At 35.5% G+C, this 27,871-nt stretch overlaps 1 protein-coding gene across 1 annotated transcript in view; it reads left to right on the plus strand.

Moving 5' to 3' along the window:
* The window catches only part of ULK4 (unc-51 like kinase 4), a 205,602-nt gene that overhangs the window by 53,444 nt on the left and 124,287 nt on the right, over positions 1-27,871 (plus strand). The window contains exons 22-30 of the mRNA XM_030445373.1: positions 637-764; positions 1,976-2,109; positions 6,971-7,092; positions 7,420-7,476; positions 9,788-9,839; positions 9,928-10,022; positions 17,583-17,634; positions 17,734-17,878; positions 23,931-24,023. Coding sequence (XP_030301233.1) covers positions 637-764; positions 1,976-2,109; positions 6,971-7,092; positions 7,420-7,476; positions 9,788-9,839; positions 9,928-10,022; positions 17,583-17,634; positions 17,734-17,878; positions 23,931-24,023 — 878 coding nt within the window. The remainder of the gene's footprint in view (positions 1-636; positions 765-1,975; positions 2,110-6,970; positions 7,093-7,419; positions 7,477-9,787; positions 9,840-9,927; positions 10,023-17,582; positions 17,635-17,733; positions 17,879-23,930; positions 24,024-27,871) is intronic.

Below are 27,871 nucleotides of genomic sequence, written 5' to 3' on the forward strand. Positions count from 1 at the left end.
TATCAAATCCTAATTGGGTTTATTCCTTGAAAAGGTGTCCTTTACTTCATGAGCACAAAAAGATGTACAGTCAGACAGGGTAGAAATTAGATTTTTGCTGTCTATTTGGAGCATCTGCTGTATAATGTAGAGTCTGATGCAGACATGATTGTATCTAACAAAGGTGTTGTTTTTAATCATCCTGCACATATTGGAACTAATAGGTAAACATTCAGTGGTAATTGTGCTGAAATATTTTTGTATTCTGAAAATTCTTCAGTCTTCTTTTAAAATAAATATATTAAAATATCGTTTGCTTATCCTTAAGGCTTATCCTTAAGACATTTTAAAATATGAGTTCTGTTGTATTTAGTAGTTAATTTTGTACCATTTCAGACATAATATTTTAGATAGCTTTTACTTGTTGCAGCTCTTGAAGATGTACAAAGCAGCTCTGCACCGGGCCGGTCTGTTTGGACAGAACTGATTCATTAACATTCTATGGTGTGGATTTTTATTATGAGTCACATGAAACATACCTTATTAATAAGAAACGCACATGAATATGAGCAAATTGTAATGTGCACAGTATAAGAATAAAGAACAATAACTTTTTTATTACATAACATTAACATATTTGTGTTTATTTCCACCAAGGATTTTGTGTCTACAATTACTCGTTTACTTGAAAGTCCTTCAACTTTTATTCGTGCAAAAGCCTTTTTGGTTCTGCTACAAGTTTTAATTAATAACAGAGAGATGTTGCTACTCAGTTGTCAAGCAAGGTAAGGTAATAATAGAAGGTAATTAGAGAGGTAATGCTTATTTTCAAAGTCGTACCTGAAATACTTTAAAATGTGTGGTATTTTTGAGGCACTGTTTTAGGAGTGAACAACTTTCTGTGCGATCCTTTTATTCATGAGAATATCAAGAGGAGAGTGTTCTCTTTTATCTGAGGTTATCAGGTGGTGATTACTCACATGGGGAAACCACTGTCTAACAGGGGGGAGTCTGTCTTTTAAAGCAACTTGTGGTCACAGTGAGCAGATTTTGCTTTGGGCAGAGCAAAATGTATACCACAACAGTGAGTTGTTGATCTGCTGAGAGAACAAAATAAAAAGCTCTGTCATGTACCTCTTAACATCCAGACTGTGGATTTTGATCACCAGTGACTAATGTCAAGTGCAAAGAACCCCCAGGGTGTTCAAATGTGAAATAAAGATGTCAATATTATGTCTTTAAACAGATGTCTGACCCTTCTGTCTATTCAAATAAGCATTTCAAAATTTTGCCCGAAGCCTTCTATTACAGGTGAATTATTATTGTAGCCTCTTGTAAGTTAGGCAATGGCTAATGAATCAGTTACCATAGTATACTATAAGAGATGTCATTCTGCAGAGTTTGTGTTTAGCAACCTTAAACACCAACTTTCCAGAGAAATGATGTAAAGTTACTTTGGTGTTTTATTTCTTTCAAGACCTCTAGTGTTCTAACTAGTGGTAATATTTTGATAGGCTGTAGTATGACTTATACAGTATGATTTTTCTTGACAGAGATTGAACTCTTACATTGACTAAAATTATTCTTGCTTTATGAAAACATAGATGTTAAAAATTAATGTCTTTTGCTCCTATTGTGCATATTGGTCATATATTTCAAAATGAAGTGGATCTTAAAATTATACTGTAAGTCTGCAGAGGGAGCAATTCCTTATGTTAGCATCTTATGTCCATTTAAACTAGCAGAGTTCTACTTACAGAAGATTAAGGGTTTCTTTCCTCTTGTTCTTTCACCCTGTCATTTGTGTTATTTTAAAAATTGGTTTATTTGAAAGGAAAAGTCTCAAACTTCATTTCAACAAAATTGTAGAGCCAAAACTAATGTATTGTCTTGATTGTAACCACAGGTATTAGAATTGTCTGCTTCAGTAGTATTACTGAGATATTGTGTTGGTTTTTGTTCTGAGAGGTAATGTTTTGCTCTTGCTTAAATGTAGACTTGTGATGTATATTGAAAGAGACAGCAGAAAGACCACGCCAGGGAAAGAGCAGCAAGGTGGCAGTGAATATCTGTCAAAATGCTTGGATCTTCTCATCTATCACATTGTACGGGAGCTGCCAGGAATTCTAGGTAAAGTCAGTTGGTTAACTTTGCAAATCTTGCCTTTGCTTACTCCCTCAAGAAATAAATATCTCTTTATATATATGAGTAGAAAGACTGTATTGTCTGTCTACATAAAGCTTGCATGATATCAGCTTCACAAAGTTTTTAGTTGTATCATGATCATATATTTGGCATTGGAATACATAGTTTCCTATATTACTGACTTGTATCTATTTTATTGTAGGCCCCTTTACTCAGTCAGGAATAGGGCCCAATTGGACAATCAAATGTACAATCAAATCTGCCAATCATTTACTCTGAAATGCGCATGTTGAATATTTGCCTCAGACATTTTTTCTGGAAAATTTGAGCCTGAATACTTCAGTTGTTCTAGAGATTTGAAACTGATTTGCTCATGCAGAAGAAAGGGTCATAGAATCAGCAAGGTTGGAAAAGACCTCTAAGATCATCAAGTCCAACCATCCACTCTACAACCCCTCATCACTAAAGCATCCACTGTAGTTCTTCATCTACCCATCTTTTGAACACCTTCAGGGATGGTGCCCCCACCACTCTTTCTGTGAAGCTTTTCTTAGTATCTAACTTAAGGCTACCCTGGTGAACTTCACCCCATTTCCTTGTCCTATTACTGGTCACCAGAGAGAAGAGGCCAGTGTCTGTCTCACTACCACCTCCCTTAAGGTAGTTGTAGAGAGCAATGAGGTCTCCCCTCAGCCTCTTCTCCAAGCTAAACATCCCCAGTCCTCTCAGTGTCTCCTCATAAGGCCTCTTCTCCAGACCTCTAATCAGCTTTGTTGCCCTTCTCCGCACCTTCTCCATCACCCTGATGTCCTTATACTGCAGTGCCCAAAACTGCACACGGTACTCAAGGTGCGGCCTCACTAAGAATGGGGCAGGATCCTCCCTGGTCCTGCTGGGGTCCTGATTCAGGACAGGATGGAGTTGGCCTTCTTGGCCACCTGAGAACACTGCTGGCTCACGTTCAGCCGACTGTCGATCAACACCCCCAGGTCCCTCTCTGCTGGGCAGCTCTCCAGCTACTCCTCCCCACTACTACTCCTGTAGTGCTGTTGGGGGGTTGTTGTGGCGGAAGTCCAAGACCTGACATTTGGCCTTATGGAAACTCATGCAGTTGGCCTCAGCCCATGGATGGAGCCTGTCTGGGTGCCTCTGCAGAGCCTCCCTACCCTTGGGCAGATTTACACTGCCACCCAGCTGAGTATCATCTGCAAATTTACTGAGGGTGCACCCTCATCCAAATCTTGGATAAAGATGTTAAACAGGAGTGGCCCCAGCACTGAGCCCTGGGGAACACCACTTGTAACCAGCTACCAGCTGGATTTAACTCCATTCAGAGCAACTCCTTGGACCGGGCCTTCCAACCAGTTTTTTATCCAGCAGAACATGTGCACTTCCAAGCCATGAGCAGCCAGGTTCTCTGGGGGAATGCTGTGAAAGACCTTGATGGAAATATCTTCACTTAGAGAACATCAGTGCTACCTCAGTCCATCCCTTATATTTAGGAATAAGGACTTGAAGTTTTAGCGAAGTAGTTTTTGTGCCAAGGAGATATTAATTTGGGCAATATTTTTTAATAGCTCCTCAAATTTCACAGGTATTTGAGCCTTTGGAATGATGAAAAGGTCCTCTGACCTTTGTGCTGTTTATATATTTTCAAACAGAAATTTGCTTGGGTATGGCAGCTGGTGTCCTGCTATTGTGGAATATGCTCAATTTTGCTAGTGTGGGGTGAGTTACTGGGGGAGAGGGGACTTGCAGAAGGAATGGTGAAAGACATGCATGTAACTACGACAAAACCTGCAAACTGCAGGGCATACTTTGGACTCACTGGGCAACAAAAGAAGAAACTGGAGTAGAACGAAATTAGTTTGAGTCTGGGAAGTCAGTCAAGAGGTGGTGAGAATTTTGGGCATATGTACAAAAGTAAAAATCTTGAAAACTTCAGCAGGATCTGCTGGTGAGAACTGAACATAGGGTCAATATGGAATAAATGAAATGGCAAAGAAAAAAGCCCTTACATAAGTAAGAATGGTGGGATTTTCTTTCCTGGAAAAAGCTATGCTGTATGTTACATAAGGAAATATGGGAGGTTTATTTGAAACTTAATTAGGATTGGATGAAGGAAGAAAAAGGAAGGAAAAAAAGCAAGAGAAGGAAGGAAAAGGAAAGGAGGGGAGGGAGGGAAAGAAGAAGAGAGGGAGGAAAGGAAGGAAGAAGAGGACGGAGGGAGGAAGAGAGGAAGGATGGAAGAGAGGAAGAGAGGAAGGAAAGAGGAAGAAAGAAAGGAAGGAAGGAAGAGAGGAAGGAAGGAAGGAAGAAAGGGAGGAACGGGGGAAGGAAGGATGGCAGGAAGGAAGGACACCTTGGCTGTGTGTGCCTTGTCATTTAATCATTAAAGATTTGTTTCACAAAAATATTTTCTGTTAAGCTGAAACCTTATTTATTTTCCATCTTCTACATTATCTCTAAAATATTGAAAATGAAATTGTAGAACTGTAAAGGTCAGTAGACCTAAATGTCATGCTGCTCTTTTAAAAGAAACTTTGCTTTCTATAACTGTTGATTTTTAGCTTGCTGAAATATCTGATCCTTTTTTTCTAAATAAATATCGGGATTGAATATTGGATATATTTTGGGATTTGGAAGATTATAAATGTGTGTGTTCGTACTATATACAACTAAACAGTAGGCCCTGAAACTTCCTGAGAACCTGAACATAGTTTGCATCAAATATATATTTACTATCATTACAATACATAGTTCAACAACCGTGTTAACATTGTCTTCTTCTGGGTTGTTTTACTACTGTTGTACAGTTTCAATGCATTGTTGACGACTAATAAATCAAGCATAATTTTTACACTTTTTTTTCCTTTCCAATTAAGATTTCTGCTTTCATTATTTTTATTAAGATAAAGCTATCTGTCCATATCTGTCCACATTAGTCAGAAGGCTTTTGCTTTTTATTGCTGTGAGCGTGACAAAGGAATATGTTTTGCTTGAGGAGGTGAAAGCTGTGGGCTTCTAAGAAAAATAAGCAGATTTGCAAAGTGGAACAGTTAAAAGCAGTTTAACTGTTGATTTAGAATTAATCCTAGCTGACTTTTTTAATATGCATTTATGTAAGCTCCTTATTGATCCCATCTTCTTCCACCAGATGTAGCTATACACCAAACAGATTAAGTTGTAGAAATGGGCCTTAAAAATAAATTTAAGTAAATGAAAAAAATTGTTAATCTTTGGATAATTTTAGAAGTGTTCAGTTCTTGTAGATTAAACCCCCTAATTTTATTTCTGTGTTTATAATATTTAACCTGTTTCTAGGAAGTAGATACAAATTTCTTAGGTCATGCTAAAATTAAAAGTAACTCTATCTATGTATTTATCAACGGCAAAATTGGCAGTTACGGTGGATGATTACATATGCCTTAAACATAGAAAAAGAGTAGATTGTTGAGTGAATTATTTGTTGTAAACCACAAATAGGTCTTGTTAAATTACAGTGTTTTGAGTAATTCAAAAGAAATATGTTGATAAAAAAATGGTATTTTGTTTTGTGTATTTGGAGAGTTTTAGGCAACACATAATTTTCTTTTTTTTTTTGTGCAGACCAAGTCAAATCTTCAAGGTTAGGTATTTTTACAGCCTATTTTAGAGCCAGGCTCTGTCACTTCTGTTTATGTTGAAAACTGAACTCCACGGGAGCAGAAGAATAGCACTGGTATTATTCAACATGAATAAAACGTGTGACTTACTCTGAAAAGAAGGGCCTTTTCTGTCATGAAAATGATATGAAGAACAAAGTCCTTTATTTAATGTCAGACATTGTTTAATGTCTATGTGAATTCCCTGTTACAGTTTGTGCAGCTCTCTCATTAAGCAAAAATAGATAGTAACTGTCCTTTCAAGGCAGGATTTGACTAATATTTTCAGGCTATATGGACAGAATTTTCCTTCTTTGAAAATGAGCCATGACTTTTCTCCTCATACTTCTATTCTTTTCCAATAGAAAAGAGGTTTTGCTTTTCTGAGGCAATCATTGATGTAACACAAGTTTAGCAAAGTGTTCCTTGATTTTTATGTCTCTTCTGAAGTCTGAAGTATATTTTTCACTATTGCAATTAGAGTTTTATTCCTTCATAATTATATCTGAAGTTTTGGTATGGAAGCAACTAAGTTCTCTCATTTACCTGTTGCCACCCCTTTTATAAGAACGTGAGAATTCCTGTTGCTTTAGGTCACTTTGTGTCACTATTAAACTTGTGTGTGCCTGACTGGTGGAGGGATCTTTTGGAAGGAGGGGAGAGGACATTTCTTTCTTTCTCTCAGTGGTACTATGCTACAGGAAAAGATACAGCTTAAGCCCTGTGTCACCTCCTAACCATGGTGAATTCAGCTCTTGATTGGTCAGCTGGAAGAAATGAGAAATTTGCTTTTATTTCACTGGAAACAGAATTGCATCCACAGACTTTCAATATTATCATTCCACACATATGTAACCACCTAAAGCTCTTGTAAGTCCACTCTGCCAAGACAGGCAATTTCATCTTTGCTTCTACACCTGCCTTATATTTGTATTCTTACCTCTTTGCCAGAGATCACATTTGTGTGCTTGTCCCTGTAGCCAGAGCAGGAAATTGGCCTGGCTGAACACTGAGCTAGGAAAGAAAAGTGCTGGGTCAGCCTGATTTATCATGCATTCACATGAACACTGCTTCCAGCAGGAGGGAGAAGCTCAGTGTCCTGAACAGATGATACTGGAACAAATATGGTTTTTATATGTCATTTGCCATTGTTAAGTAAAGCAATTATGTTAGATCTGTCCAAAATGTTGTTTTCTATGTAGGTGACATTCTCACTGCCTTAACTAATGTCTCTGGACGTAAACACCCATCAACAGTTCAGGCCAAACAGCTGAAGATGTTCCTTCCTATGATGCCTGTAGTGCTTCATCTTGTGACATCCCAGGTAGCTTTATTTTTTTTTCTAAAAAAAATTTAAAACAAACAACAAACTCAGTTTCCCAAAATATAATTTCTGCTGATCATCACCAGAATGAATAAAATAGAACTTCTATTAATGTGTAGTTGTGCTGATGAATGTTCCAGCTACATAACAGCATTAAAAATGTAAGCCTTTATTTTCTCATGTTGTAAGACAATTCTAATGGTAGAAGCTGATACATATCTTGTCCTCTTTTTTTTAACATGGCTCTTAAATACTTTTTTTAAACTTTTTCTGATTGTAAGATATGCATTTGATGGCATTTTTTCAACTTCTGCTAAATTCAAACAGGTATTTCGTCCCCAGATAGTAACAGAGGAGTTTCTTTTCAACTACGGGACCTTACTTGTGAGTATAGACAAATATTTAACTTAAATCTTGTTTATAAGGTCTGCATATGCATAAAAAATTGCGCATCACTAAAATATAATTTTATGACATTAAATTTATAACTTGGACTGAGAACTTTATTCTGAACATAAAATTTAAGCTTTGATTATATTCAAATCTGTATATATTATAATAAAATATTTTATTTAATAATCTGTTGAGTTAAAGGGAAAATATGCCATCCTGTGTTCTTTATTATAGAGAAACTGAAATATACAATATTCTTTCTAGAACTTTATAGTAGTAGTAGAAATGACAGATAAATTATGATCTAATCTGTATTTAAGGTATTCTTTCCTTTTGTCACCTTCTTGCAAGTGTAAGTATCTTACACTGTATATAGCTGATGAAAAGCTGAGTACTGTAAGCTACAGACCTAAGATTTTATCACGTGTTGTCATCTACAACCTGTTTATGACATTAGCAATAGGAAATGAAGGTTTTAACCATGCCTAACTAGAGCATAGTATAGGAAAAATGAAGTAGTACTCTTGTATTCACACTGACATCCATAAAGGGACATTGGATCAGCAGCTTGTACTTTTTCAAAGCATTGTGCAATAACTGAGGACCTTTAGGACTTTAGCCTGTAGGACTTTAGTAAGTCAGTGTTTCTGTTTTCCTTTTTTTATTTTTAAATGATTTATTCAAAAATTTTAGTCTTTAACAAATTATTAGGAGCGGAAAGATGTGTGCTCGGTATCAGGAAGGAATAGAAGAGATATTTTCCTGTAACTACTGTTCATTGAGAATTTTTTTTCTTCCTGCTTTGAAGTTATTTCCATCATCACTGTAATTTTCAGTACTGTTGTGCAAAGAAATGGAGAGGGAGTAAGGACAGTCCTTTCATGTTTTCAGCTCTGAGTAGAAATACAGGGAGGACATGGTCTGCCCTTAAGGCACAGCTAATGGTAGGCTGCTTGCAGAATGTATTGGGCACACATTTGTAGTGATATACACACATCATTCCTCTTTGTTGCTTAAAAAAAAGAAGACTGGATGGGGTTTTGCCTTTTTAAAAAATAAATACATCTTATGTCTCTTATAGAAAATTAAGAAATTAGTAACCAAAAAATTTTTGCAACACCTGTATTAAATTTTCCAGATTGGTCTTGAGACTATGATTAGGTGCAAAACTGCCTTAAATGAATAAACAAAATACTACTCTCTTCCAAATCAAGTTGATTAGATAATAACAAGTAATTTTCTTCAAACGATCAGGTTGTTGTTTTTTTTACAGAAGGATTTGGTTTTCCTGACTGCCTCTGAGGTGTGTTTAAATGATAAAATATATAAATAGTTTCTAACTATATTTTTAATTAGAGAAGAATCCTTCACATGTTTCTTACAGAGAAAAAGAAAGCACTTCTTCCGATATAATATATAATATATAATAAAAAAATTAATTACTAATGAAATACAAAACAAGCATCACATAAAAAGATAGATATTTGTACAAACAGAAAATCAGAAAGCTATTAGTCCACAGTAAATTCTCTGTGTGTTAAATACTGCATAAGTAAAAAGTACAACTTCAGCTGAGAATGTTTCCTTCTTTGGCAGGTGTTAATAACACATCTTTGGCATACCTATGAGATAAATAACTATACATAGAAACGTAAGCCAAAGATAGAAATCAAAATTAAAAAGCCAGAGAATAATGGGTCTAATTGTAAAATACTTAACGCAGACTATTAATATTTCATTGTCCCTGTTCCTCAAAATGATGGCTAATTTAGATGTTTTTTGATTAGGATATGCAGTTTTGTGTGTAAATATATATAACTGTATTCACAGTGTGTGTAGTGTGCACAGAGAGCAAAACCATGATACAAATAAAGAAATTTACATTTTCTAGAGGGTCCTTGATCTTTTTAGGGAGTTATTTTAACACAGCCATATCCAAGGTCATTCGAAGTCTTCTTAGACATTACAGTTTTCTGTTAAAAATAAAGACATTTAATTACTGTCTATCTAGCAGGAAATGTTGTAATTCCTGATATTAGTCAGACTAATAATCCTTACTGTACATTTAACTGTCCAACTGTTACAGACTTGGAAAATTGTAACAACTAGATCATGAATGCTTTTAGTCTTTCATATCTTAGTTATTATGACAATGTTTCCTAATGTAGGAAACACATTAGTTTAATTAACATTTTGTATTTACACAGTCCTTTAAAGAATTTAATATTGAAATTATTTAGCAATTTTGCTTCCTCATTTTTGTTTCTAAAGTGTCCTAATACAAATACCTCTTCTTCTGTAGAATTTTATGAGATCAATAGATTCAGGAGAAACAAACTTGGATGGAGCAATAGGTAAGGTTACCTCTGATAGTGCTACAGTTTTATAAGCAGGCATTATAACTTGCATTTTATAAAGAAACACAATTATTTTTACTAATAGGACAAGCTGCATCAGAAGAGTTGATTAGGACTACTTTCTCAACCTTTGAAGCAGTAACACAGCATCCTGTCTTGTTAACAATCCATCGCTTGACTGTAAGTCCAACAAGAAATTAAATAGTTGAAGGCTAATTGGCCTATTTCTAATGGTAATAGAATGATGTGCAGATTTAGAAACTCCTTAAATTAGGCTTAGAATGTATTGTGGTTATATTTGACAGGAAAAATCCTTATTGTTTTTTAGAGAGATTTAATTTTAAAAGAAGCAGCATGGCATTCCAAGTCAGTTTGCTATATTTAGCTCTGGAGTTAAATAGAATGAGAGGGCTTAAAATTTATAAATAGCACTTCTTAAAATAATTTTCTTGTAAATGTAACACTTGGTTCTGTAAGTCTTTTTTCAGCTTCAAAATGATTATGCTCCTATATGTTAGTGAAAATGTCACACTTCGTTTGTCATTGTGCTTTTAACATCGGTTGGAAGGACTACCTCTGGGGGCTGATGATCCTGTTCCATCATACTCTTCCTGATGAGATAGTCATCAAGAGTAACAGTTTATATAAGTTACAGTCATTTTTTGTTTGTTTGTTTGTTTGTTTTTGTTTAAGTATAAAAGATTTGTTTTCTTCAAAGTTTTTAATTAAGTTATTTGCTTTGATCTAAGAATAGGTTGGAATGCTTGACTCTGTGACTGACAAATCATTATAATGTACCAGTGCATTTCTGTGCCTGAATTATTACAAGACTTGTAAGCCACCATATTTACTGGATGGCCATTAAATTCAAACTGAAATTTATATTTTTTAATTGGAATTAGGTCAAGGGCACACTCATAGCATTCAAATCAAGAAAGGCATTAGCAAATTGATAAATTCATAAGAATCATACGGATTGTGCTAGATAAGAATGATTGATTTTAGCAATAGAGTGCATTTTGGAAGCTGAATCCTATTTGGCTTGTGTATTGAGTACTTAGTCTTCATGTTTATAAAGTCTTCATAAGTGAAAATATTAAAACGAATAAAAATGTAAAAAGGAATGTAAGTTTAATGCTTTATTTTCATTAATGCTCACAAAAGAGTGCTATTCAAGAAAATGTCCCTTAGAACAAAGGCCTTACCAATTAATGGTCAGAAGAAAATAATACAGAAAACAGTTCAATTTACTTTACTATGGGAAAGGATGTTCTAGAAAAGAAATGTGAATGACAGCGAGGTATGAATGCCTACTGGTATTTCCTTGCTTGTCTGTCAGCCTGCAAGTCTTTGTATTATGACTGTATCATTCCAGAACCACCTAAATTTTTAAAAATAATCACTTGACTTCTGTGGGTTATCAGTGTGTTTTATATATATAAATATATATATACATAAAATACATATGTACCATTTTTTATGGATGCCCATCAACATATACTGAAGCTGCAGTATCTCATATCAGCACAGTAAATAAAATTCCCCCATGTGTTTAGACTCCAGTGATTCTTAAGGTTCTTTTCCTTTAACAACCCTTGTACCCCTGGTCCCATTTCCACATTTGGTAGAGAGTTATATGAAGCCAGGGAATGACTATCCTACTGTCTTTTAAGTAAGTCCTAGCTACCAGTGAGTGAATTTTATTTAAGTATGTAAATTTCTGGAGAACAGTTTACTTTATCACGTAGGTTGAAAATTTTAGTTTAGGATGAATACATCAGTTAACCTAATGTAGCTAGAGAAAAAACTTCCTGCCATTCCAGTGCCTCTAAATTTATGACACATAGCAGTTCTGTAGGATAGTTTCTCTGACTTTGAATAGGTGTATATTAAAATTTATTAGCTAAACCCAATTATATACATGTCAATGAACAGGTTTTTTTTTGTTTCTTAGAAAACAAAATTTATTCTTTCACAGGCTCATTTTTGTAAGTAATAGCTCTTCCTAATATTGAAGAGCACTCCTGACACTCAGCAAATAGCCATTCAGACACAAAATAAAGTGGAGAAGTTGCCTTTTATTTGGTATGTTAAATTCAAGAAATTGTCCACTGTAATTAATAATCTCTAACCACATCTGCCACTAGCAGTACAAACAGTAATTAGTTTAATACTATTTACGAAGTCTATGTGCTAATTATGCTTGAATGTGCGGCATGCATTACTTTAGTGGAAAGTGGTACTTCATCTTCTATGATGCATACAGAATATTTCTAGAAATGCTATTCCTCAAGGGATATCTTCTAATTGCCACTCGCTGAGCTTGACTAGAATCTATGAATATAAATGCCAGCACCCAGTGGAACTTGGTGGTTTTTAAAAAGTTGCAGACAGACATGTTCGAGCTTCCAGATCAATATTTAAGTATAACAGTGGTTAATAGGAAACTCCTTCATTGGAAAGAAATGTGTATCCTAGGCTGATCTCTGAAGCCTGGTTTGCTCATTTAGACAAAGTTGATTACAAATAGCATTTTGTGACTGAGGTAAGAGGAAAGCTGAAACCCTTTTGAAGAAGATGCCTTTTTTTTTCCACTACACAGTGACATTGTTTTAAAGTTTCTAATCAGAAATTAAATGCATTTTAATGAATTTTAATGAACTTAATAAAAAGTGAGGATACATTAAGGAAGCAGATCTATTAAGTTTTTCAGTTCTGTTCTGGTTCTAGCTTAGCTGCAATCAAAATTCTATCAGTTAATAGGAATTTAAGAGCAACATTTCAAGTTCTTTTACATTTTGAGGGTTGCTTGTTGTGGGTCATAGTTTATGTTTGATTTGTTTTGATTCAAACAAAATTGAATACATTGAATTTTTTGATAAAATTTATGATTACCATCAACCTGAAGTCAGTTTTTGGAGAGAATAATTTCTGTGAGGACTCACTGTATTAGATATTGCTAACAGTGATAAAGTCAAGGAAAATTAATTGGAATTGCTCAAATGAAAGCAAATAGTGAGTAGTAATTTCATTTTGTATGCAGTTGTGTGCATTTTTAGAAGATATCAAAATTCATACTTGGTGTGAATCAGCAAGTTTTGCCAAAATTGTAGATTCCCAGGTATGCAAATATGATGATGAAAGCCATCAAGAAGACTCTGTAGTCTGGAGTGGAATATAAATACCAGTTTCTAAAACTGACACAAGTCTTAACTACCTGTTTCCTTAAATGGAAAAATACTTATTAAAATCAAATAATAAGTATCGTAACAATATTTATTTTAAGATTTTGGTAAAGTTTCAGATATAATTAACTGGAATAATTCTGTGTTGACTGTATAATTTGCATTTTTAGTTCCTCTGTTAAGTGCATTTATTTGCCTGAAAAAAGGATGTGTGCTAATTCAGAGCACCTTGAGCAGTGATGAGGTTCATGATGGCAAGCAGCTCCTGTGGGAGTCTTTCCTATACTCTAACTAGCTCCCAAAATGATCTGTGTACTGTGCAGAGAGCTCTTCTCTGATTGAGGTGAAAGTTGTCAGCAGCGATTCTCCTTCTCAAGGTTTTAAAGCTTACTTTTGAAAATCCGGCTAAAATAAAAGCACCCTGAACATGATGAGTTGCATAATGGGAAGTCAAGGGAAAAGCAGTATGAGATGGAAATGTACTGCTTGACAACATAGGAGTTATTATTTTCACCAAAGATTGTAACAGAAGAGTTAGCAACTTCTACAAGTACTTTGCTCTGCTCATCTTAGTCTTTTCTTGATTGAGCATCAGTGGTGGTTTTCATCCACAGGATGTTCTCATCTGACTACTGACACCTTATTTTTGTCACTGTAGGACATGACTATGTGAACATATTGTACAGCATTTCTTCAATCCTTTTCCTTTTCAAGTGGATTGAAATTATATACCCCATGTGGCTTTCTGTCCATTATGCTAATCCACATGACATGAGACTTTTTTTGTGAAACCAGTTCTGTTCTAATTGACACACTGACTCAGTCAATAGTCTCTTCCCAGTAAGAAAAAAACCTAAAAAGCCTCAATGACGATTCTGAAGTTCTGAAGACTTTAAAAAAAAGAAAACTTATAGAAATGTCATCCTTCTCCCCAGTTCATTATAACATGCATTAGAATATTTTTCCTATTATATTCAAGAGGTTACTGGAAATATTAAAACTCTGAGGAGCATTCTGTGCCTCTAGCGAATGCTTTAAGAAGGTTGAAGGCAGGCTGATCTTAATTCAATGGTCACTTTCAGCAATAACTTTGTATGTGGAATTTTAATGAGAATAAATGTCAAGGTGATATTGGATGTTGGGGATCTTACATGTGTCTGGAAAAAATGGGCTTGGGAGATGATGGTCTTTGCTTTATTATGTTCTTTTTTGTATAGTGTATAAGGAGAAGTTATTTGTCAATAGTAGTAAGTTAAACATATGTACACTGAAAAGAACTAGGTACCTTTAGAAAAATCTCTGGAAGTAAAGTAATGGGCTTAGTCACTTGAGAATTTGGGTGTGATAGCTGCATGGAATAGATAGTGTAGTCTCTACACAAGTTTAATTGTTTAATTCCTGGATCTGATTTTCTCTTGAGAAGAGTATGGCTCACAGATGCAACTGGAGCAGGCTTTAAGCCTGCTTACTTTTTTCTGTCTGGCCAGTGTAACAGCAGATGTCAACACTTGTGCCTTAAGCACTGATTTGAAGAGCTCTGAAACTCAGTTTTAATCAAGAGAGAGATTTTTTTAGGTCAGTAAGTTAATCATATTATGGTAAGATCTCTGGCCTTAAAAAGAGGGTTAAGCTACCTGTATAAACACAGCATAAATTGTTAGGGGATATGGAATAAGTCTGGCTATATGCGAGTTCCTTAAGACATGATAGCTGGATATGTATGTTGAATAGTGAACTCACCCTTGCTGATTATCACAGATGAACAGAAGTTTAGTTCTCCATTATCATTCTTAGGGGGTACCTCCTGCTAAATAGGGATTTAGCATATTGGATACTTCCACTGTGAGCCCTTACAATGTTATAACTTCTCTTCAGTGGGTATTTGTAGAGCTTGGACTTTGCTTAGTGAGGTTAAGTAAAGCTGAGGTGGGGTTTTTCATTTCTAGGAAAGCAGGCAGATATTGTTTATAGTGCTGGCCTTGTGTCTGACATCTCCTGAACAGTGTAGAGAAGGACTGAAATTACATGTTTTCAAGCCCCTTCTTTTAACTGGTAAACACTTAACTACTCAAAAATCTGATTTGAGGGTTAAAGTAACATACAGACATGCAGAAGACCTTCTATAAAAATTGTGCCTGTTTTTAGAATATCTGATTTTTGGAAGTAATAAAATACTGTAGAAAAGTGAGCACAGCTTTTGCTGGGTGCTCATCCTGGTAATGTTCCTCGCAGAAATCAGTGAATGACTTGGAGACAGATCTTCTGGTTTTGAATAGTATGCTTCAATTTCCTAAACGTTTTTGACAAAGTTGTGCACCAAAGACTTTTCAAATACATCAGTGGTCCTTTCCTCTTACCCTCTGAGAGATTAGTTTTGAAAAATGCAAGTATATTAAGATTGGTGCCTTGCAAAGATCAATGTTGCAACGTGCTATTTTTAACTAATCCAGAAAAGGGAATGAATAGGGACATGACAAAGCTGTCTGACACAAAAATTATTCACAGTAGTGAAAATTAAAACTGACAAGAAGAGTTGCTGAAGGCTTCAAGATATTGAGTGGGAGAAGAATAAAATTACATGCAATTGAATGCCCATAAATGTAAAGTGATGCACATGGGGATAATCATTCCAACTGTGCGCATGCAGTATCAGGTCTTAAACTGCTTATTAATGTTCTGGAGATCTGTTAGCATCATTTTTCTAGGAAAATTATGGCTTTATACTCAGCAGTAGTCAGAAAGACAACTAGATTATTAGAAATGACTGGCAAAGGATGAGACCAAAAAGCAGAAAACATCACTATGCTATGGTAAGCCTATGGTGCCCTCCAGCCTTGAATACTGAATGCAGTTGTGGTCATTTGCTCTCAAAGGGAATGAACCTTAACAAGAAAATGTACAGCTCAATGGTGCAAGGAGGAACTGAGTAGATAAGAAGTCGGAGACAAAACACTTGAGAGTGCAAGTGTGCATAGTATTTTATTTTCATAAAATCAGGATAAACTGGTATTGAGTTTGCAGATTTAAAATAAACAAGGTAGGGCCTTTTTATAAAGCATAATTGAAGTGTGGAATGCAGTGCCATAGGTATTGCACATTCTGTAAGTATAAATACATTAAAGTTAGGACTAGGAAAATACATGAAAGAAAAGCCTGGTAAGAATTATTAAATGCAAAATACAGATACAACATCATCTTAGAAATTTTCTTAACTCAAGAATTGCTTTATTAGAGTCATGCTTAATGCTTGTTCTGTTTATTCTACTCCTTTTATTATCTACTCTTTCCAGATGCCAGAAGTAGTATTACCAGGTCTGAGCTACATCTGGTTTTTTTTTGATCCTGTACCTATATTTAATAGCCAGGGGATGTGAATGTAATGTGTATGAAAGTTTCTAGTACTTAATTTCTATTTTGGGTACTGCTAACAACACAGTTGTAGCAGCATAGCTTTTGAGTGCCATCATTACAGAACACACTTCCTTTCTGAAGTTAGGGATTTATCATGAACAGCTAGAAGATAGTAGAAATCCAGCTATTGTTATGATCATCTTTCAACTATTTAGTCTGTTTAGTCTTACAGAAGTATATTTCCCAATTTTTGGAAAGCAATATTGGGGATAAAGACTGAAACAGAAGTAATATTTGACTACTTCATTCATGTATGGATATTTAAATCCATGTAGTTGTCAGTGGTCATTTGAGAGAAGAAAAAGATGAATCCTTGTTTGAGTATTCTTCCAAGCACAAGCTATGCATACTTAAAAATTGAAGAGCTGTCCATCCATCCTCTCTTCAAAAACAAAGCTTGTCCTGTCTAAATGAGTTATATTTTACCAATCACTTAAGACTTAGTAATTCATTCTCTTATAGAGAATAGTAATAATACTCTTAGATACATAAAACTGAGTTATTCCTAGTTTGCCACAAGTTGATTTTAGATGGAACTCAGCTGAGTATTCCTGTGACAGATTCTTAATATGTAGCAATGCACTCACAGTCAATAAAGAGTTCAGTGGATTGTCTTTTTTTATAGTTAAGATCCTAGGTCTGTAAATGTAAACTTTAATGGAAGACTGTATTACCAGATCAAGACCCTACTAATCTTAAGGATGTTTCATTAGATTTAGTACATTTTCCTGATGTATTTTAGTTCTGTGGAGGTTTGTTTTAGAAGGCTGTTTTTTCTGAATTCTGTTCAATCATTGGTTTATGGATTAAAGCATCATGGTTAATAGATATTCTGCTGCTTTTTTTCTTAATATTTTTCATCTGTACTGAATTCTGTATTTCAAAGTAAAATTCCCTCTCAAGAAATTATACTAAAATTACACTTGTTTTCTATATAAAAATACATTGCTGTCTATAACTTTGACAGCATACCAGAGAAAAGTGAAGTTGGTTTTGTGAGTGTAATTATGGATGAATTTCCATGATTATTCATCTCTTTCAATAAGGGCTCGAGCAGTGGAATAAACAGAGGTGATAGTATATCTCTGTTCTATTTTTTTCCCTGTGAATAATCTAAGCCAGATCTTTTAATTCTCTGTTTTAGGTTGAGGACTGTATCCTCCCACCGCTAGTTTCTTTGGTCCACAGTCAGAATGGTAAGTATATGGCCACATCAACTACAATTTCCATGAATTCCACATTTTGTTTTAATTACACTTCAGTGTGGTCACATTCTTGGCACCTTTATTTTCAAGTGGAATGGAGACTCTTCAGTTTGCGGTTGCTCTCAGAAACCACATCAGTGCTTTTAAGCCACAAGGTCATGGCTGAGGAGAAAGGGGAGAGCCTCAACCCAAACAGCAAGCTTCTGTCTCTCGTTAGAGATTCATTGCTGCCTCAGTAAGTATAATATTGCTCATGTAATAGAGAATAGCTTGATACTCAATCCATTTTGACCCAGTATTTGTTTGACTACCCTTTTTATATTTAAATAGCAAAATGAGAAGGAATAGCAGCTAACTGTTGCCAGAGTTCTCTGCCCAACTTCTCTCTCCTAGGTTTATGTTGAAATTTGTCATATACAACACAAAGACAACTTCTGTGTGACATTCATTTCTTATGCCCTGCCTCTGGCTGCTCTTGGAGTGGAAAAAGTTTTCCCTAGCTTTTGGCCTGTGATTTAAATACTCTTCTCTGTACTGCTAATAAAGCCAGAATATTCTAATAGCAGCAGCGTTTTGTCTATTTTGGACAGTGCCCTCATGTAAGATGTTCTGAAATAGTACAGATTAGTCCTCCCTGAGCCACTCAAGGGTTATTTCTTCTAAATTGCTCTCCTTTCCTGCTGCCCTCAGCAGTAGAAAATCCCTACAGCAGAGTAGATGAAACTACAGCCTGTGGACCAGATGTGGCCTGTAACTTGATTTATATGGTTTATGGTCAAATGAAGCCTCTCATTTCAAAATGACTTGCAGGTGAGCATAGAGGCAGCTCTCTGTTACGCACATGCATACTGTGGGCTGGTAACATCTGGGAGCAGAGACACAGTACGAATGCAGTAAAGATGAATTATCATTTATCTTTCACATTATTCTAATATTTTTGCAGTGTATTTTAATGTGTGGTCCTCAAAAGTTAAGCATTGTAAATACTTAGCTGCCCAAAGTGAGGAAATAGTTCCCCACCCTGACATTAACTAAGTGGCTGAAGGGTAGAGGAATGGATGCTGGATTATGATCAGTCTTCCCCAAAAATGAGACTGTCTCTTGCTAATTGACTAATGTTCTTAAAATTTGAGGTCCAAAGGCCATACAAGATGTCTTAGCTTTTCTCTGAGAGAGAGAGAATTGGAAGAAAATCTTAGAGCTCTATAGAGAAGCTTACTTTTACATTTTTTTACACTTTTTTTCACTGGAAAATACAGATTTTTTGTTATGAATTAACATGGAAACTGAAAAAAATATTTTTAAAATACATATTAAGCCATCAGATACTTTTCTTCAGATAAGAAAAGGGACCTGGAGCCAAGTGAGCCTACGTTCTGTCTTTGCTTTGAGTAGACATGCTCATCTTATAAAACATTTGTCATTGAACTGGGGGGGAGGAGCATCACACTTGTTCCAAACTAGAAGGAAAAGAGGTAATATACTCCTCTCCCTGAGCTAATTAGTTCAATTGAGTGGCAAGGCTTTTTGGGCTGAGACCTACTTTGGGCACTTCTTTTTCCTATTTTGGGCTGATCCTAATCTGTGGTTTTCTCATGTCCTATCTTTTCATTAATTGCATTGTAGTTACATAAAAAAGGGTCTTGCAGATGCCCATAATCTTCATTCCAAGCTTTAAGTATTTTCTAAATCACCTTATTTCTCTCATCTGTAGAAATGGTGATAATTGTATTTAAAAGGAACTTTGAAAAATACGTCAGGGAACAATTTTTTAAGTTTATGATATTTGGAATATATTTGAAATTGTTATAAACAAGCTTTACTAGCTAAATAGCATAGTAAAGCAGCATGTAAATCTTCCAGTGATCAGAAAGAGTTAACTGGTGTCTGCATATCTAATTTAATACATTACTTGAAGCTGTGGTTTGAGGCAAACCCTAGTAAATATGTTCACCTGTGGGGAGCAAGTAATCAATGTAAAAAGGCACAGAGGAAACAAAGTGGATGAGAATTTGAGGCTTTTATGTGGTGAAGAAAACCCAAATTCAGCTTTGTCTTCAAAACCTCAAAACTCAGTTTGGTGAAAGCTCAAAAAGAAACTAAGAGAAGACCAAAGCTGCAGCTTTGGATGTCAAAAAAGACTTGAAAGGTAAGTTTGATTCAGCAGTGTTCAGGATATGGGTATATATTGATGGGAGGTAGAAATGAATGCTTGTACAATCTTTACAGTTCTCAAAAGAAGCTGTCTGAATGCAAAGTGATCTTGCCTAAATCTAAAGAGAAAGGAGGTGTAAGATTCAATGTAGCCTGCTTGTGAAGATAACATAAAACCCTATTCAAAGAAGTAAGTTACTTGAAAACTCTGAGCTAAAAAGAGAGGAGACAACCAGCTTGTATTTGAAGACTGAAAAGGTGTTTGCTGATGTTTAGTCTTTCTGGTTTTGGAGTAAGGATAGGACAGTGTGACTCAGATGGAGGACAGTCAAAAGAGGAGAGGAGAGATGCAATGGCTGTTTGTTCATGGACAGTCTGTCTGGGGTAGTTCTACACCTTTTAATTCTGCTATTTAAGAACTGTAGGGTTCTTCTTAAAGAAAGGTTATAATGGTACTCATTTGTATATATATTTCATTCCTATAAATATCTTCTACAAGTTAATTTGTTTAAATATAAAGCTGACCTAGGAAATAGAATTCTGGTCACTATGCATGAAATATAAATAGTCTTAATTTTGAGATAACTGGAGGAATTCAGTGGCCACCTTTTTTCTCATCTTTTGCATCATTAATAAAATGGTATTTCATTAAATATTTGTGGTTTGTAGATCAGAAAGTTAACTTCCTCATAGGATTTTGATCAAATTGAATGAAACTGTGTCATTTAACTTCACTGAATTTGACTGAGGGTTTCATAAACAAACTGAAACTTTGAGCTATAGAAAATTAATATGAGGCAAGTATTTTGTTACATATCCATATTTTTATTAGAAATGGAAACATTCTTTAAATTTAATTCTTAATATTCCTAACTATATATCATAATTTGAAATTGGAGCTAAAACAAGCAAAAAAAAAAGGGGGGGGAGGGGAATTAGTAAATAAAGTTTCATTTAATTTGAAATATTACATAACTTCTTCTTAGTAGACTGGCAAGTCAGTTCTGCAAGTACAAAGGTCATGATCCTTAAGATAATTTGTTGATAAAATATTAGGTCTTTGTTAAAAGTTTAAGAGAATTCACATCCCCAGATCTCTAGGTCCTTTTGGCTCTGTTGCATATAGAAAAGACTGACAAAATCTTCTCTTGCATTGTAGCATCTAGACATTACAAAATCTTTATAAAGCATTCTCTAAAACTGTTGTTTCTAGGTAGATTTCCCTTATGTAGTGACAGGTAAATCGTTGGATTAACTCATTCATTTAAAAAATTATCATAAGCACAGAATGTTTTCCCTTCACAGAAGATTCATTTATTCATAGATCCTAATGGCCTATATTCAGGTAATATGTTTATGTGACTTACTAAGACAATAATTTGAATAATCTACATTTTCTCACATGGCATTTAGCACCTTCCCTTAGAAATATCCTTACTAATGTTATCTGGGGAGAATGGAGTTTTAAGTAAAGGAAATAAATTGAGACTGTTTATTACTGAAATCTGAGGAAATAGGATGTGTGCAGAATAGTACTAGTGTCTCTCAAAAGTAATACATAGAAGGATTAAAATTGTTGAAATTTGCTTTTGCTCAGGGAAGGTATTGGTGCGTTCATATTAAAAATGTATATGGCCAAGTTTCAGACTTTCAAGGTAGCATGGCTGATTCATTCAGTATTAACATTAGGAATTACCATTTTGGAGATATAAATCCAGGTTCAATGCATTATAGTATTTTCTTTTTTTTATGAAGAAAGGGTCTTTTTAATCACCAACAAGAAATAGTTTTCTTTCAGGAATGGGCATTTGTAATTTATAAAGGAGAGACTTTAATCACTGAAGACATGAAGCTGACACTGACTTGTATTTGGTCAGTTGTGTAGATTCTCCAATGTGGTTTGCAACTCTATGGCAATCCATTCAAGCTTATATGTAGTAACCCTGACACGCTGCCCATAGGCTGTGTGCTTGTTTGGGAATGTTAGTCCTTGTAAAAAGCTCCCACGGGCTATGTCAAGAATGAACAACTCATATGCTTCATCCTTCTCATCTTAGAGTTGTCCAGATCAGAGACTTGGCCAGAAAGCACCACAAGTTCTTCTAGTTTTCCTTCCTGTGTAACTCGGAGTGCTGAGGTATGGTGCTGAGGAGAGGGGATCTTCATTCCAGCAAAGAGCTAGCACGCAGGACACATGCCAAAACCCAGGCTGTGGCAAGTGATGCCGATTGCTCATTTCAGATAGCATGAGGGCTATCTATGAACTAAAATACTTAGTGATTTGCTTGGTTCCACACCCTCCACCCACCAGAACACAAAAAAGAAAAAAATGCAGTGGAAGCCTTTTGTTACACAAAATATGATAACCTACCACATTGTCCTGCAAGTCATCCTTTCATTTGTACTTGATTAATTCTTTGTGATTTTTCTTTTACAAATGAAGAGATTTATGTTTCCAATTCCATTACTTCCACATGTTTAGAGTAGCACTATTTGTAATCAAAGACAGTATTTTGACATGACTGAGTCTGTGGTTTTTTATGCTTGCATCTTTCTCTCTTCCATCATTTTATCGTATTGTCTTCCAGACAGATTTTGATTTAGACAAAAATATCCCTGTTTGGGAGGGATTTACTGGAATGTTTGCAGCAACAGCAAGGCCCATTTTGGTTTTCAGCAGCCTGTTTTCCCTTACCAAGATTTCCATGAGCTGATACTTGGAAATGTTTTATAGATGTTTTTTCTGTAGTTTTGTCTTCACCACTCTAGCTCTCAATCAACGTTATTTAAAGTATTTTTCAAAGAACCATACAATCATAGCATGGTTTGGGCTGGAAGGATCTTAAAAATCATCTAGTTCCATCCCCTCCCTGCATGGGCAGGGACACCTCTGACTAGATCAGGTTGCTCAAAGCCCCATCCAACCTGGCCTTGAACACTTCAGGGAGAGGTCATCCTGACAAGTTCCCTGGGTGACCTGTTCCAGTGTCTCACCACCCTCATGGTGAGGAGTTTCTTCCTAATGTCTGAACCCTTTTCCAGGCTAAAGCCATGACTATTCATCTGGTCACTACATGCACTTGTGAAAAATCCCTCCCTAGATTTCCTGTAGGCCCCTTCAGGTACTGGAATGATGCTGTAAGATCTCCCTGGAGCTTTGTCTTCTCCAAGCTGAACAGTCCCAACTATCTCAGTCTGCCTCTATAAGAGAGGTGCTCCTGCCCTCTTACCATCTTTGTGTCCCTCCTCTACTTTTGCTGCAAGAGACCTGTGTCCTCCTTGTGTTGGGGGCTCCAGAACTGGACACAGCACTCCAGGTGAGCTCTGAAGACAACAGAACAGAGGGGGACAATCACCTTCTTTGACCTGCTGGCCATGCTACTTTTGATGCAGCCCAGGATCTGGTTGGCTTCCTGGGGTGTAAGCACACACTGCCACCTCACATTAAGCTTCTCATCAACCAACACCCCGAAATCCTTTTCCTCAGGACTGTTCTTAATTAGTTCTCTACCCAATCTGTAATTGTGCTATGTTCTGTATTACTTGGAGAATAGAAACATACCCTAGTTAAAGCAATTTTTTTTTTTCCAATTTGAAAACATAAAGCTCAATGCAAGTGTTTTAATAGTAAAATATTTAATTTAGATTAAAAATTGCTGTGTAGAGCTTAATGATATACAAGTTGGTTGATGGTCTTCCTGAGCACCCCATATATCTTCTGACTAATATTTTGAGCTCCATTTTGACTTGAAAATTCGATTTTTAAAAAATTTATAGAACAATAAAATCATATGCATAAAGGCAGAATTAACTTCAATAAGTATATATTTTATGAAACATTTTATAAGACTTTTGTATGTGTTTTATAACTATATATATTATTTCACAATTTATAATTGTGTCTCTCTCTAAAAATGTGTTCTTTTAATAATGCTTCTTTTAAAGGTAACCTGGTGCTAGTTTTAAAATACTATTTCTAAGCGGGTAGTGTTTATTGCTTTGTGCAATTACAAACACCATTGTTTTCCCATTGTGGTTATGATAATCTTTGGATATGAGAAATGATGTATTTTTAATACCAACTTATAAATGCACACCTCTTGTCTTTTTTTCACTGTCCCTTTCTCTTCCAGGTTTGAGCACATTCTGATGGCTCCAGACCCAGTACCATTGTATGCTCTGAAACTGTTGGTGGCCCTGACTGAACACAACCCTGCTTCTGTGAGGTGATACAACTACACATTCTCTGTTATTCTGGGTTATTTCTGTTTCAAATGATTTTTTTTTTCCATTAGGGATTAACAATAACTTGCATCTCATTGTCATAATCCTTTGACTACCATTTATGAGATTTGAAAATCCTTGGAGAACGTGTTATAGAACACACAGCCTTATCTCTCTTGCTCCAATTTGATATGGTCCTGGTTAACAGTGAAAGCTAGAGTCAAAGTCATAAGAATTTTAACATTAAAACTACAATTAATTAAAAAAGAATTTAAACCCAAAGCATTTTCAAAAATTTTGCCCAGTTAAGCATATTTGTACAAAGACAAAGGAAATGTGTTTGCAAAAGGCTTAGACCAGTCCATTAACTTTAAAGCTGTTCAGATTTTCTGCAAATATAACTGCCCTTTTACGTTCCTAAATAGGAATTGTAATGTTTGGTATAGGTTCATGGAGTATGTTTGAAAGTATCTTACTGTTTCTTTCTGAAGTTTAGGCTGTCATGGACACACACAAAGTCTCACTCACATATGTCTGCACACATGCAGCCATTCCTTTTCCCAGAACTGCCAAGAAAGTCAAATTTGTTCTTGCACTTGTTATTGTCTGTTCATGGTGTCTTGTCATGTTATGGCTAAGAGATCACTGCACCTATTGTCTTCCTTTGATTGATTGGAGTTTAAGATTAAAAAAGCATATGGAAGGAAATTTTTTTTTCTCCCCACTATTTTTATTGCTGAAGATGAAAACATCCTTTTTTGATCTTTTATCATATTGCTTTTGAACAGTGCTTTAATACAGTAAGTAGACTAAAAATGAGCTGGAAAATAGCTTGAGATTTGAAATGGTTTGAATACAGTAAATGTACTTAATTGTGTTTCTATTGTATAGAAGCTGCTTATGCTACTGCAGGATTTTATGTATTATCAAAATTAAAAGTACAGTATTCTAATTTTAGAATAAGCCTACAGATATTCTAATACTTCAAGAGTTATAAGAATATTCCTTTAACTAGAATGCTGGATATTATAGCAGCGCTTTTTTCTCAGCATAATGAACGATGTTTACTTGAGTAACTGTATTTTGCCCTTATGCTTTGTGTAGGCATAGTGGATGCATACTCCTCGTGGTCTTCTTGCAGCAGACAGCAATTCCTTTCTTAATATTATTGAACAGCAGCTGTTCAATGAACTAATAATTTTAAATATCATTGTGTCACGTATTGTTATTTAAGGATAGGCTACTAGATTCCACATACTGACACAGCTCTAATTGTTGTTTCTTGATTTTCTTACTGGCCCTCTTTTTTTACTTTCACTAAGACCATTTCTTTGGCTAGATTTCTGAAGAAATTAAATTTATAGGGTTCTCTTGGCCTGTCCTCTTCCTGTTTCTTTACAATCTTTACAAAAGATTGTAAACTGACAAAATGTAAAATTCAGTATTTACCTTATTATTTCCATGTTTTTCAAAGGTAGCTACTAGCAGTAGTAGTCTTATTTTGAAATAAAAAAAATAATAGGGAGGAGGACCAGATGAGGACTGCTGTGGTTTATTTAGGTTTTTTCCACGAAAGCTTGTTCTCAGACATACTTGCCTATGCATTCTCTCTTTCTTGCTCTGTCTTCTTTAATCCCACCATTTTTCTTGTATCTCACACTTAACTATCTTCTTCCCATCCCCTCAGTCTTTTCCTATGTGCTTCCCAATAAAGGTGCCCACATTTGAGCAGCTGCTATTTTAGCACTTGAAGGGAGAAAGATGTACTCCAAACTTTTGTCTTCTTTTTTCATAGCCGATACTATAAATCAGCTAACTAGTTGTGATATGAGGAAAAGCACTCTAATAATTTTCTTACCATTCTTTCAACACTTGTTTTCTATTATAGGTACTTTGTTCTATAGAGTAGAGATGCTAGAATATTATTATATTTTTGTCTCATAAGCTTACAGTGAAATACTACTAATCTGGGGTACATATTTGGAATGCCTTTAATAATTAATATTCATTAAGAATACAAAAAAATAGCTTGTAATATTTGCCATTCCTCCACTGTTCAGGTTGTTTTTAATATTCTGTAGTATGGGAGCTCTTACACTCAATTGCTTTCCAGTTTACCAATGGAGAATTCTAGTGACATCCCATGTGATTCAGTTTCAAAGCACTTCTTAACATTGCACGTACATGATCTTTGACCCTGTTGTAGTTTCTTTTCCACTTTACTGGAGAGCTAACACATTGATGCTTTCCTCTTCTGGTGGATAGGCTAATCTGAGCTTTTATTAATTGCCATAAACCAACTTTTTTCCTTCCCACCAGGACTTTTAGTTTTCTAGTTGAAGGTTGAAGTGCTCGCTAAAGTAGATCTATTTGCTTCTAAATTACTTCTCTGTTTTAATCTTCTGTTTTGATGTGTTTTCTTATTTTCTGTAACGTATATGGATAAACTAATATGGGTACTTTTGATAATACATGATCCTATAAGGCCTAGTCTTGTTGAGCTCAACAGTTGAATTACATGCTAGGTAGAGGTATACAGCATTAGTGAGAAAAGCACAATGCAGATGAGTTGAGAGACTTTGGGGAATATTTATGTAGAGTTTAAAACCAATTCTTATTACACTAATTTCACAACTATAGAAATTGAGTTGTAAGAACCCTAATTTTCTTCTCAGAGAAATAATGCTGATATAAACAAGCAAAGAAGTCAAATGATTTTTGCTTATCCAGTGATTTGGTAAAATATTTCATTTAGCTTCTTTATTGAATATCACCAGGCAGGAGCACTTGGCCTGCAAGAGACTTGAAAAGTTGTGTGGCAGCTAATAACACTGTTGTCAAGTTGCACACCATTGTAATTCATTTCAAAGACAGTGTTCAAAGTTCATTGTTGCAAATGAGTTCTCATAGTCTGTTCATGTACTGACTGAAATACTAATCACCGCTTTTAATGTTAAACACAACTCCTTAGTGTTGCATTTTATAGAAGTTCGTCTTTAATGAAGAAATCAGCTATTAACCTTAAACCTGTAATTTTGTTTCCTCTTTTGTGTTGCTGATCAGTTGATGAATGCCTACGTTTTAAAAATGTGAGACTACTGTTTGATGTTACACAAGTCAAGTGTTGAGAAATATTTTTTAAGGTTCACATATTTACTCTTTTAATTAAAGTATTAAACAGAAGGAGAAAATACATTCATTCTTGTAGTGAAATGAGGAACCAGGTGCCACTAATTGCCAGGGAGTGAGCGTGAGCTTGTGTTAAGCCCACCTGTGGCTAATTAGGGTGGGCCCCCACTGCGCATGAGCAGGACCAGGGGGCCAATAAAAGGTGAGTCCTGAGACACAAGCTCAGCTCAGTCCCGAGCTAGCCAGCAGAGAGGCCAGTTGCTCTTGGAGCAACAGCACCAATCCAGGCTAGTCAACTCTGAGAGCCATAGGCTTAGAGCATTGCTCGTGAGTCTCTGCTGGAACACCTGGTTGGACCTTGAAGCGCCATTCCCTAAAAGAGGTTCGTCTTGCTACACATTCTTGGTTATTTTTACTTTCAGTGTTGATTTTTTTGTTGTTGTTATTGGGAATATTAATAAAAAAATATAGCAAATAATGAGGAAAGGTGAGCTGGTTAGGGTATTGTGGTTGGAACTGCAGCCTAGAGTGAATTCAGTTCTGCCACAAATTTGCTGTTCAGCATGAAATAAATCTAAACCACTATCCAATCCATTGTGTTCAACTGCTGCAGGTGCTCAAAGTCTGTAGGAAGAAGGCAAGGAAGTGGCCCCACACATTCTCTGAAGTCATATAGGAAGATAGTAGCTATTAATGAAGAATTTCCATTTAGATGGGTTCA

The sequence above is a fragment of the Calypte anna genome, chromosome 2 (genome assembly GCF_003957555.1).
Source record: "Calypte anna isolate BGI_N300 chromosome 2, bCalAnn1_v1.p, whole genome shotgun sequence".
NCBI classification, from domain to species: domain Eukaryota; kingdom Metazoa; phylum Chordata; class Aves; order Apodiformes; family Trochilidae; genus Calypte; species Calypte anna.